Source organism: Macrobrachium nipponense, chromosome 5 (assembly GCF_015104395.2).
Source record: "Macrobrachium nipponense isolate FS-2020 chromosome 5, ASM1510439v2, whole genome shotgun sequence".
NCBI classification, from domain to species: Eukaryota; Metazoa; Arthropoda; class Malacostraca; order Decapoda; family Palaemonidae; genus Macrobrachium; species Macrobrachium nipponense.
This window is the reverse complement of record NC_061107.1, coordinates 128,099,862-128,112,792: the sequence shown is the minus strand read 5'-3', so window position 1 is coordinate 128,112,792 and position 12,931 is coordinate 128,099,862. Positions and strand designations below refer to the sequence as shown.

Sequence of the window (12,931 nt, the reverse complement as noted above, 5' to 3'; positions counted from 1 at the left end):
GGTATTACTAAGCTTTTTTTTTCCATATTGATTCCACGATCATGCAATACCGGGTAGCCTACGACAACGTTCGGTGACGTGCATACTCTCTCTCTCTCTCTCTCTGATCAATTCAACTACCCACAATATAGTCATTCTTATTCGATCTAGCGCCTTGTAGCCAATACCAAGGTCAGATCTGTGACATTTGATTTGATTTACTTAAGATTATGTGGCATTATAATGGTAATGGTCACGTCAGTAACTATTACCAATATTGTCAGATTCCCATACGGGAGGGTCTCAACAAGGCAATCCCCAAATCCTGGATGGGTGGAACCATCCTACAGGTAAAAACATCCTCCTCAGTCCTTCCTTTATTTACTTTCGTTTTATTCAATCACTGAGCATAGGACACATTTCTTGGAGCACCTTCCCATACAATACGCATTGGCCATTTTTTCGAAGTTCTGCACAGCTCTTGATGTACAGCTACAAAAAATAAACACACGTGAATTGCAAAGACACAATAACACTTTCATTTAATTCAACTTCATTCTAGACCATACCAACGTGAGTTTCGGGGCTATTCACACGGATCGAGCAGCCTTACAAAGGACAACAATACCGAGCAATTAGAATGAGATCCTCTCAGTACTACGGAGGTAAAAAACACTCAGGAATTTTGTAATCAACTACCATCAAGCCTCGTCAGCTCGAAAGAGCAAATTTTAGATTAGTTCAGCAATGCTCCTTAACTGATTACCAATACGAACTGCTCATCCCGAGCAAACTCATGGTTGCAGAGGAGTGCAAGGTGAGAAATTCTAGGCTGATGAGGAACAGACTTGATTAAACCGACCACAATGAAAATCAATGATGACAAAGTTTAGTCACATGTGTTTATTCACAAATTGTCCATTAGCATTTCCTGAAGGTGGGTGCCACTGACACTATGCCTTAAGGTGCGTTCACACGGTCGAACAATGCCCGACGGACAAACATTGTTGCCATATCAAAGGCGAAGCAGGATGACGTCAAAAGCGTTGAAACGAGGGAAGTAGATCTGGCAACAAACTGTGGTACCAGTTGAAGTTGTATATCACTGTTCTTACTCTGCTCACAAGGCAAACTCTGGTAAGCAATTGTTAATTGGTAACAATGTTTGTCCGTCGGACGTTGTTCGACCGTGTGAACGCACCTTTATGCGACACACTTTTTGCGGCACTTCAGAAAGGTGCTAAGATTCTTTGCAGCGTCGCTCGACCACAGATGCATTGCTTCACGTCTTTGAATTTCCACCTTTCAGGCTGATCTCTTCCCACTTAGCTGTCCAGCTTCTTTTATCGTTGCCTATCAACGCACTAGTGATGGTCGTTTTGCCTTTTCATGGGAAAAGGTTTAATGTTGAAAACAAACGGTTATTTCTATGATGCTTTAAGCTCATCAGAAAAGAGAAACTTTCCACCATATCCAGTCACTTCAAAGCAAGAACATATGAAGGCATAACTGGTTTCCTTAGCGTATAAATGCTAAATGAATTGAAAAAAGTATAAAATTGGGCCGAAGAATTGAGTTTTCTGTACAGCGTATAAAGTTGTAGGAGCAGATGCCCATGAAACTTTCAGCCACGGCCTGGTGGTGGCCTGTCCTATTGCGTTACCAAACAAACGATCATGGTTAAGTTTAATCTTAAATAAAATGAAAACTACTGTGGCTAAAGGCTGCAATTGATGTTTGATGATTGTTTGATGATTGGAGAGTGGATGATCAACATACCAATTTGCATCCTTCTGGCCTAAATAGTTTTTTAAGATCTGAGGGCGGACAGAAAAATTTCTGACGGACAGACAAAGCCATCTCAATAGTTTTCTTTCACAGAAAACTGATCATGAGCATCTTAAATTCCTCATTTGGAAAACAATCAGGTCAGCCTGGCTGAGAGATTTCACAAGACTGGCGAGAATCATGCGAGGAATAAGAGAAGTTATAAAACACCAGAGCAAGTGACTCAGATAATTAGAAATAGAACTGACCATGAACACTGATGATTCTGAGCGCTTTTACAAATATTATCGGGATGGAAATAGATAACCTGATACTGAATGAAGATAGGACTGAACGTTCGAGCAATTCAGTAAAAGATTTTTGGAGTAATGCTCAGATCCTCTGAAAAACCTGCCCCGACTCTGCTTCAAGAAGATATTAATAACACTCGTATTTAGTGAGCGCTACCTTTACGAAAACAAGATTAATGATGCCAGCAGATCAACATCACGATTTGGCAGCTGTGGCATTGCAATGCGTCTTTTTTGACTGATTGGAGCCGAAATAAAAAAAACTTAACCGGAATATAGCAACCTCAGCATTATTTTTATACAATATAAATATATATATATATATATATATATATATATATATATATATATATATATAAGCCCGCAAAGAGGCACATTCCCAAAACAGGACCTTTGGACATCTCTGGGAAACGCCAGAGGATCCTCACCAACACCAAAGACCATAGATTCCCTCCGGAATCCCCGGAGGACAGCCTCTGTTAATCAAATCGAATAGATTTGGTTGTGAAAACAAGACACAAAACATAACATAATCCCTAATTTCTGAAGCTCCTTGAAGACATAGAATTCTTCCTTGGCTCCGGACACTTAGAGTTGATTCCAGGATGGATTCCGAGTCTTCTAGGAGTTTTAGAAAGTAGGAATTGTGTTGTGCGTCTTTTCCCAAAATTAAATCAAATCAGTTTGATTCCTAGAAGTTATCCTCCGGGATTCCGGGGTGAGTCTCGGGTCCCTGGTGTTGGCAGGGGCCCTCTGGTGATTCCCAGAGGAGCCATAAGGCCCTGTTTTATTTCGCTGGCTTAATTGTTGAGCACAAGACCCGGTTATCCAAGGGACCCGGTCATGTCCTTCCTGTAAAAGCCCAGATGAGACAGGGTACCCCATTTTGGCAAACGTGCGTGCCTCCCATTTCAAATTGGGTATTTGATATTGAAGGATAATCTACCATTTTTCTATGCATGTCATTGGTTATTACATATTCTAATAACATTCTTACATGAGTTTATAAGACCGAAATTGGGTCCCAGTTTCAAAACTGGATTGAAAGGAGCGATATTTTATTTCTCAGGGCGGCTGCCATAACCGCCCCCCACCCCACCTTTTTTTTCCCCTAACGTGATGACCGATTATTTCCTCCTTATTCTCTCTCTCTCTCTCTCTCTCTCTCTCTCTCTCTCTCTCTCTCTCTCTCTCATTAAAAGAGGAGGAGGCTATTGCTCCTCTCCATGAATTTCTTAATTTGTGTGTGAGGAGCGTGAGATTGAATGGAATATTCCTTAGATGTATATTGGAGGATATGTAATTGCTTAAGCGTGCCGTTTATGTGCCAAAGGCCCTGAGAGGTGAGAATCTGATAATGCAATTTCCTCATTTTGTACGTTTTGTTCATAAAATCTTTTCATCCAACGTCATTTTTTTCTATTTCAGCTAAAACTAAGGTGACAAAAGTACTTATGCTCTCAGTAATCAAAGTATAAAGGTTAGCTTCGACTGTGCTGTACATATTCATGTTGAATTCATGATTGAATACTTAAAATCTAAATCAACCCAGCATCAACATGAAACCTTGTACTTCAATAATAATAATAATAATAATAATAATAATAATAATAATAATAATAATAATAATAATAATAATACAAATAATAATAATAATAATAATAATAATAATAATAATAATAATAATAATAATAATATAATAATAATAATAATAATAATAATAATAATAATAATAATAATAATAATAATAATAAGGAGGAGGAGGAGGCAGGAGGCAACCCGGAACCCAACACTATAAATACCACCCAGTCGAATTGGAGGACTGTGATAGACCGCAAAAAAAAAAAAAAATAATAATAATAATAATAATAATAATAATAATTTCACAGAGATCACGACAGACACAGTCAGACACCAACTAAAGAAAATGCCAAACTGGAAAGCCCCAGGTCCCAATGAAGTCCAATGATACTGGCTCAAAAACTTCAAGGCCCTACACACACGAATAGCAGAACAACTCCAGCATTGTATCACAAATCACCATGCGCTCAAATGGATGACCACAGGAAGAACATCCTTAGTACAAAAAGACAAGAGTAAGGGAACTATAGCCAGTAACTACAGGCCTATCACCTGCCTACCAATAATGTGGAAGTTACTAACAGGTATCATCAGTGAAAGGCTATATAACTACCAAGAGGAGACAAACACCGTCCCCCACCAACAGACAGGCTGCAGAAGGAAGTGTGGGGGCACAAAAAACCAGCTCTTGATAGACAAAATGGTAATGAAGAACAGTAGAAGGAAAACCAACCTAAGCATGGCATGGATAGACTATAAGAAAGCCTTCGACATGATACCACACACATGGCTAATAGAATGCCTGAAAATATATGGGGCAGAGGAAAACACCATCAGCTTCCTCAAAAATTACAATGCGCAACTGGAATACAATATTTACAAGCTCTGGAATAAGACTAGCAGAGGTTAATATCAGGACAGGGATCTTCCAGGGCGACTCACTGTCCCCAATACTCTCCGTAGTAGCCATGATTCCCATGACAAAAGTACTGCAGAAGATGGATGCTGGTTACCAACTCAAGAAAAGACGCTACAGAATTAACCATCTGATGTTCATGGACGACATCAAGCTGTATGGTTAGAGCATCAAGGAAATAGATAGCCTAATCCAGACTTTAAGGATTGTATCTGGAGACATCTGTAAGGATTGTATCTGGAGACATCAGGATGGAGTTCGGATAGAAAAATGTGCCTTAGTCAACATACAAAATGGCAAAGTAACAAGGACTGAAGGGATAAAGCTACCAGATGGGACCAACATCAAACATAGATGAGACGGGATACAAATGCCTGGAAATAATGGAAGGAGGGGATATAAAACACCAAGAGATGAAGGACACGATCAGGAAAGAATATATGCAGAGACTCAAGGCGATACTCAAGTCAAAACTCAACGCCGGAAATATGATAAAAGCCATAAACACATGGGCAGTGCCAGTAATCAGATACAGCACAGGAATAGTGGAATGGACGAAGGCAGAACTCAGCAGCATAGACCAGAAAACGAGGAAACATGACAATACACAAAGCACTACACCAAGAGCAAATACGGACAGAGTACTAAAACCGGACTTTCTCTATATTGTCATCACTATTTCAGTCTTTTATGTGACTATTTATATACACGAGCGCGCACACACACAAACGCGCGCACCCACACACACACCACACACACACATATATATGATATATATATTATTATATATATATATATATGGATATATATATATGTATATATATATGATATATATTATTATAGTATATTATATTTATATTATTATATATCTATATATGATTATATATGTATATATATACTCTATATATCATAGTCATATATAATAGTAAAAACTCTCTCTCTCTCTCTCTCTCTCTCTCTCTCTCTCTCTCTCTCTCTCTCTCTATATATATATATATATATATATATATATATATATATATATATATATACTAAGAGCTGTTTTGAGTTCATAAAGCAGCAAACAGGTGTTCCACACACACACACACACACACACATCACACACACACACACACACACACACACACACACACATATATACATATATATATATATATATATATATATATATATATATATATATAAATATAGTATATATATATGTGTGTGTGTGTGTGTGGAACACCTGTTTGCTGCTTTATGAACTCAAAACAGCTCTTAGTATATAGCTTCAAAATTCTCCAAACTGCGCATAAATATCCAAAAATATCTCGGAGGGGGGCCTTACAGCGCCCCCCCCCCCCCGCAAGAAATATAAGAAATGACGCTACTGGTCTTCAGGCTCCACAATTTAAAAATAAATAAAAGCACAGAGAGTAAAATTATATCACAAACAGCCCAGGGAGTAGTTGTATCGGCATTGCCAATGCAGTGAGTAATTACGTAAACTTGAAAAAACAATTAAATGCTTCAAAACAAATCGTCATTCGAAGAGGAACAATCATTCCCAAAATATACAACGTACTGAAAATTTTCAGTAATCGAAAAGTATTGAAAGTATCATAAATGTAAGAACAAAATACGGATGTTGGATCGAAAATGTAATTATTAGGCAAAGTCGTAATTATAAACAAAAATGCATTTGCTACATTCAACTAAATAAATCTACAGTACATCAAATGTAACGGGCTACAAAAAAAAAGGAAAAAAAAGGAATCATGAGTAACCCTTACAAAATTTTTTCATATCAAAACACTAACGAAATATGCCAAATGTTTCACCTGCCATGGGCGTAATCTGGAAGAATAGAAAACCAATAAAAGGCCAGACAATGATTTCAAGCTCTTATCACTGTAAACCTGGCACCCACCCACTCCCATAAATGAAAGAGAAAAAAGTGAGGTGATATACAGCAAATCAAGATCTAATGTTTCGAACAAAAATACTCGTTTTCAAAGTTGAGACTCCCTTATTCTATATACCTTGGTTGAGACAATACTAAAAGTAATTCATCAAATCAGAACTAAAAATTATAAAAAAAAAAAAAAAAAACGTTCACTGCAATCTCACATTATCTCTCACACTTTACAATGTTAATATAAAAAAATAAATCACGTAACTTTCAAAATCATAAGCCCAAGTCTGCAGCACAGTCAACACAACATCTGCAACCTCTTTTCATAGTAATTGATGGATGGCCCAGTCACCAGGACTGCTGATGACATGCTTAACACATTTTCCCTTCCACCCTTATACAAACCGGTCCATCTAATCTGGAGCGAATTCAAGAAACTGGTCTCTGCGTGACCTTGAATTTTGAAAAAACCTCGCCAAGAGACACCACACAACCTTGAGTACTGTAGCAGCAAAACAAAAAAATAAATAAATAGGTAAAACGAAAAGTCCACCTTTCACAGTGAGATATTACCTCGACAAAACTCAAAAGCAACCGGAAACGCGCGATATTCCTATTGTAAATCAATATTGTAAACAAACAAGTAAACGGTCAACCAACATCAGTGATGTACTGGTTTTGTTCTGTGATGGGTTCTAATGTATGTTGGAAATTTGTTGGCATAGTTTCCAATAAAAAATCCCTTGACTCCGTATGAATTTTAAACTTTCAATGAAGATATTTTTGCCACTAAAATAAACACAACAACAGTATTATTTAATATTCAAATGTGTATCCTAACTTTGAAAACACTTTTATCCTATAGCCTAAATGCAACCTGTTAGAAGTAGCCAGTGCAATTGCGGTTTGCTAAGGAACCCTTCACGAATATGAAATATAATCATTCGCATACTAAACGAAAATTTTATTCAATCATCAGGCTCCTAAGCATAATTTATAAAAATCTAGAAGCAATCGACCCAGCCAACTAAAAGAATCATATAGGCCCGACAACCGTAATCCAGTGCAGTGCCATTATTTTACAAACGTTGCCGCCTTTGCGTTTATCTTGTTATCGATAAAAAATTCAGCAAGGACGTACCTTATTCCACGCAAACCACTCCTTGACTTTCTGATTTAATTCCGGATTACCCGTGTCAACCTTTACTTCTGCCATAATTACAGTTGGGTCTCAGGCAACTTAGTTCACAGGTTCTACACGTTAGTACTTTGCTCTACGCAATCTGACAGCTGACTGAATTGTTGAAGTTGAACATGCGCTCTGCGCCTTGCAGCAGACGACGCCCAGATATTCGTCGCTGTCAACTCTTTTACGATATTCCTTCTACAACATTAAATCCCACGAAATTCCATTTCATACTTATCTTATAGCTATTGTATATTTTTATAAACAATTGTCACTAGAAAAGTTCACCTCTTAAGTTCAGTAGAATTCCTTCAGGTCTACAGAGATTGGCAGTTTTCTAAAAACCTCTCAAGGTCGCCTGGAGGCTGAGGGTCACCCTTTTCTTCTTGAAAATCATTTTAAGTCACTACATTAAGAGGATGATCCGATTCTCGTGTGATCCAAGATAAACGGCAATGATTCTTAACTAAAATTTGTAAATCCTGGTTTATAATATATATATATATATATATTATATATATATATATAATATATATATATATGTATGTATATATAAAGGTTTTTTGCCACGAAGGAAAAAATGAAAAAGCGAGATAGCCAAGTACTTTCGGCCCTGTTCGGTAAAGGGACCGAAGTACTTGGCTATCTCGCTTTTTCATGTTTTTCCTTCGTGGCAAAAAAACCTTTGATTTATTTATACATATATCACGTTTTATATACTTCGTGATCAAGTTATTCATATATATATATATATATATATTATATATATATATATATATATAGATACACACACACAGACACACACACACACACACACACACACACACACACATATATATATATATATATATATATATATATATATATATATATATATATATATATATATAAAATTCAGTCATCAGTACCATTACTATAATGCCGGGTATTTCCTTACATTTTATCAGACCATGCACACATAAATGAGTCAGAACCTTGAGCGAATTGGCTCATTTCTGCTGGGTCTCCTAAAACAGAACCTCAGCAAGAATAGTTAGCGAGACATGACTGATCACCAATTTATTCAGGATGGTTAAATGTATGTTTCCTATCCATTACTCGCGTGTTTGCATTGAGGTGACACAAGTGAAATGATAAAATTACGGCTTAAAATCTTTGGCAAGCTCGTTGAAAATGTGTGCCTTTTGACTTGTACCGTAAAATCATTCATGAAGGAATCACGGAGGAGCATTTCGAACGGGAAGCGGAAAGTTAGAGAGAGAGAGAGAGAGAGAGAGAGAGAGAGAGAGAGAGAGAGAGAGAGAGAGAGAGAGAGAGAGAGAGAGAGAGAGAGAGAGAGAGAGAGAATTTTCTTCGAATAAGAGGAAATAGCTATCGAGTGCTACGTACAATATATTTCGATTTCAGATCGAATTGATACCAGCCAGGATTAGAGCAAGGTCGGGTAAGTTTAGCTATTCATCGTAAAAGCAGCATTGTATACCTAAAAAGTAGGCAAGGTTAAACGAATGCTCTTACTAAAGAATGCGGGATAACAAAATGTTTACTTTTTTGCAGAAATATCTAGAAATATTATGTAGTTAGATGCATGAGCAAGAATGATATTCATTGTTTTTTATTCTTATTGTTAATGGAAAATACGTATGACATAGAACCAATTACTGGATAATTAAACTATAACTGAAAAATACAAAGGACGGGAAGTTATTTCAATATAAAACTGGATGACTGTGTTGAAGATAAGCCATTACCCGACTCAATGGTCCAGGCTGTGGATAAAATTACTTTTCCATATCTAAACACCTGGTAGAAGAAAAATTACGCACAGATGAAGTATGCTCGAGTGCACTGTGCACTGCGGGGAAAGCTTACAGTCTCTTAAAATATGGGATTAAGCGAGTGCGTAATCGACTGTCAAAGATGGGCGAGTCTTCCGGTCACGGATATTCTTGCTTCAACTGTTAGACAGTTGATAATATTGGGAATGCCGTCATTCTTCTCCCACCATCTTCCGTTGTAAGCGGATTTTAACTAAGTCAGGAAATAGCTTTCGATTATTTATATTTATATAGAATACAAACACACGCACACGCAGATATATATATATATATATATATATATATATATATATATATATATATATATATATATATATATATATAGATAGATAGATAGATAGATAGATAGATAGATAGATAGATAGATAGATAGATAGATAGATAGATAGATAGATAGATAGATAGATAGATAGATAGATAGATAGATATGTGTGTGTGTGTGTGTTACGCAGACAGACAATAGATCCGACAGCCGATCACGGTGCACCCTTCTTTCATTAAGAGGTTAATATCCTCTGATGCATTGAAGGGCAGTATACATACCATCTATCTAATCACGAATTATCGTATCCCATAGAAACAGCTAATACGTTGTTTCTACGCAAAATACCTCCTACACATTTTGAAGAGTTGCTGTTTCTCTTGGTAATAACTACCCAAAAGAAGCTAATCTGGCAAACATATGAAACATGATTACGAAATATTAAGACGGTAATAAATAAAAGCATCTCATTGGTGGGGATGAAACACAACGCCTACGTCTTCTTTGTCTAAACTTAGCAGCTGATGGATAGAAATACACTGTTACAGTAGTGAAAAGTTATGTTTGTCGCTAATCAGAATGAGCTGATGCAATTATGTAATTTATCATAGATAACATTCTGAACTGAAAATTGAATGAAACTCTCTGTCCGTGGTGGAATTTAGTGGGAGCAGACGACGCGTCGCCTTGTCAAAGGAACGCCTGTAGTAAATAAGCCTCAATTAGGTGAGAATTTTGAATTGTACGTTGTTCGATGTTGACTACTTTACGTTTGCCATTGAATGGCTTGCGTGAATTGTAATTTAAATTTAGTCCAGTTCCATGTAACGTTTTACTATATAATGCGGCCAACTGTACGTTTGAAAATTATTCAGGCTACCTATGTAGCTAGGTACGTAGCATTGGGTGTGTAGAAATACCGGGTGACATGGAAGATCTTACTTTATTTATCTCGTAATAACCCCTGGCATTGCTTATAGATTGGTATAAATGCAGTGGTAATTAATTTTCACAAAAGATATGTAAATGCCTGAACTGTAGACTTAGGCTACCTACCTAATTGGAATTGGCTATCCAGGCAATACTGGTAGGCGGGGCCCAGGGTTTTGCCATTCCTTTATTTTCAGATGAAAGATCATAATATATAACTTGATATTTTAAGATATTAGGCAGCTAGGCTTACAGATAGTTTCTTTAGTCCTCATTTTACCTACCCGAAACATTTGTTACTTAGATTCCTAGGTAGGTCCAGTTGGTATCACTTTTTTTTATATTTTCAATGATGTGTTGATTAGCCTACGCTTGCCTAACCCTATCCCAGTTATTAGCTCCTCGTTTGAACAATACTAGTCTACACTCATTTGTTGTAATTTTAAGCAACGCCACTAAAAACATTACCAAGTTTGTTCAGTACAGATTTTGTAGTCCACTCATCTTTCTTTAGCAACACCCCTTAAGAGGGTAGCCTAGTGCTGTCAGTGCACCTCATGTGGTGCATTCTATGCATTACTCAAGTTTGTTAACAGTGTTCCCTTGCTTTCTAGCATCAACCCCTTTCATTTCTTTTAATCTGCCTGCTCATATTCTCTTTCTTCGATCTTAACTTCCACCCTCTACTAACAATTGTTTTACAACATAACTACAAGGATTTATTTTTTTATTCATGTAGGAATACAGACTGTTGCTTTTTATGAAGTTGTTATGAAACTTAATAAAAAGGTGGTTACTTTGAGGTAGGCAGGTGATGAAGAAAAATCCCTTCTCACATCAAGATGTCTTGCTGTCCTCTTACAGACTATCAAGTTCCTGTGTTTCTTCAGTCTTTTTATGTATACCTAGTGTGTTTGTTTTTTGTTCATAATTGAAGTGAACAAGAAAACTGAACAATGGTAGTATGATGGTTGTGAGTGGGTATATGGCCACTTTATTTCTTTTAAGATGTTGGATCACCACCATTTTTATTCCTTTTACCAGGGTAGATAAAGATAAATCCTGCTTTCTCAAGTCTTCCTGTTAGAAGTAGGCTGGTCCCCATAGCATTAAAAATGGTCAGAAAGAGGTGGAGGAAGGCCAAGAAGCATTCACCAGTTCTTTTTTTCTTTATCGCCTTCATCCCAAACTGCCCCACACCCTTTCCTGCCTGTTCTCCTAAGGTTCAGCCAATGGAGGTACACTCAAGAAGTTTGGCCACTATCACATATTCTCCCCCAGTGATAACCCAGTTGCACACACCAAGCTCTCTCTAGATGGGACCCTGGCATATGCACATGGTTTGTTACCACCTACCCCTGCTTTATTGGCCTTTTCTTGGCATTCTGAGGTGCCCATCTTTAACTGCCTCCCTGGACCTCATAGTTTTGCTGAGGGGTGGTCTGCTTTTGCTGTTGCTGCTGCTGTTGCCATTCCTGTTCGGGAGTCCAGCATAGTTAAGCCTCCCATAGCAGTCATTTTACCTTTTGGAAATACTCGTGGTTGTTACACATTAGCCAGTACATTGCACCAAAAGAAATCGCTTGGAGTAAATGCACAATAGTTGGCTAGAATGCTGTCAGTAGTGTTGTCATTTTGAATGTTTTAACCATAAAAGAAATGCTTTTAAAACACATATAGAATAATCATTTATAAAATTAAAGTGTGTGATGAGAAAATATTGTCATTTGTATTTTAACCTGTTTTTTTATATCATGAAACATTTCTTGACTTGAACATATTTTACACTGTATTTTAAAGTGCTTAATTTTTCAGGTTAGAAAAAATATCGGGAACAAATTAGGCATGGCTCAAGCTGCACCAGAAACCTCATCTGCTATTAGTGTTAGTAGTCAGTCAGTTCATTACATGGACATGTTAGCTGACCGACGAGAAACAAGCGATCTACGTTGGGCATTAAGAAACTGGGAGTCCAAGGGCAATTATAAATTTGCTATCAAAATGACACGCACAGACATATTTGATAAAGTTATGCAGTCCGAAAGAGTAAAGCATACTATTGAAAAGGTAATTTAATTACATTTTATGTCTTGTACAATATTACGAAATAAAATCTGTTTACTAAAGTAGAACTAAGAATTCAGTGTAATGCTGTATTCCCTAATATATTGTAAATTCAGTAATAAAATCCATATTTCATGCAGTGGTTCTATAGTGGTTATTAAGTCAGATACACTGTACTGTACTTGAGAAATTATATTCTTTAG

The 12,931-nt window shown here is 36.9% G+C and overlaps 2 protein-coding genes across 3 annotated transcripts in view; one reads left to right on the top strand and one right to left on the bottom strand.

The window, feature by feature from the left end:
• LOC135215636 (phosphopentomutase-like) overlaps window positions 1–7,765 on the bottom strand; it is a 181,799-nt gene extending 174,034 nt beyond the window's left edge. Inside the window, exon 1 of one of the 2 annotated variants that reach the window (XM_064250558.1) lies at window positions 7,590–7,765. In XM_064250558.1, the coding sequence (XP_064106628.1) occupies window positions 7,590–7,664 (75 nt within the window). In that variant the 5' untranslated portion in view covers window positions 7,665–7,765. The remainder of the gene's footprint in view (window positions 1–7,589) is intronic. The other variant, XM_064250557.1, reaches the window with a different exon arrangement.
• A 2,424-nt stretch (window positions 7,766–10,189) lies between these two features.
• The window catches only part of LOC135215632 (dihydroxyacetone phosphate acyltransferase-like), a gene marked incomplete at its 3' end in the record, with an annotated part of 96,658 nt that continues 93,916 nt past the window's right edge, over window positions 10,190–12,931 (top strand). Inside the window, 2 exon segments of the mRNA XM_064250552.1 lie at window positions 10,190–10,460; window positions 12,480–12,731. Of these exon segments, the coding sequence (XP_064106622.1) occupies window positions 12,510–12,731 (222 nt within the window).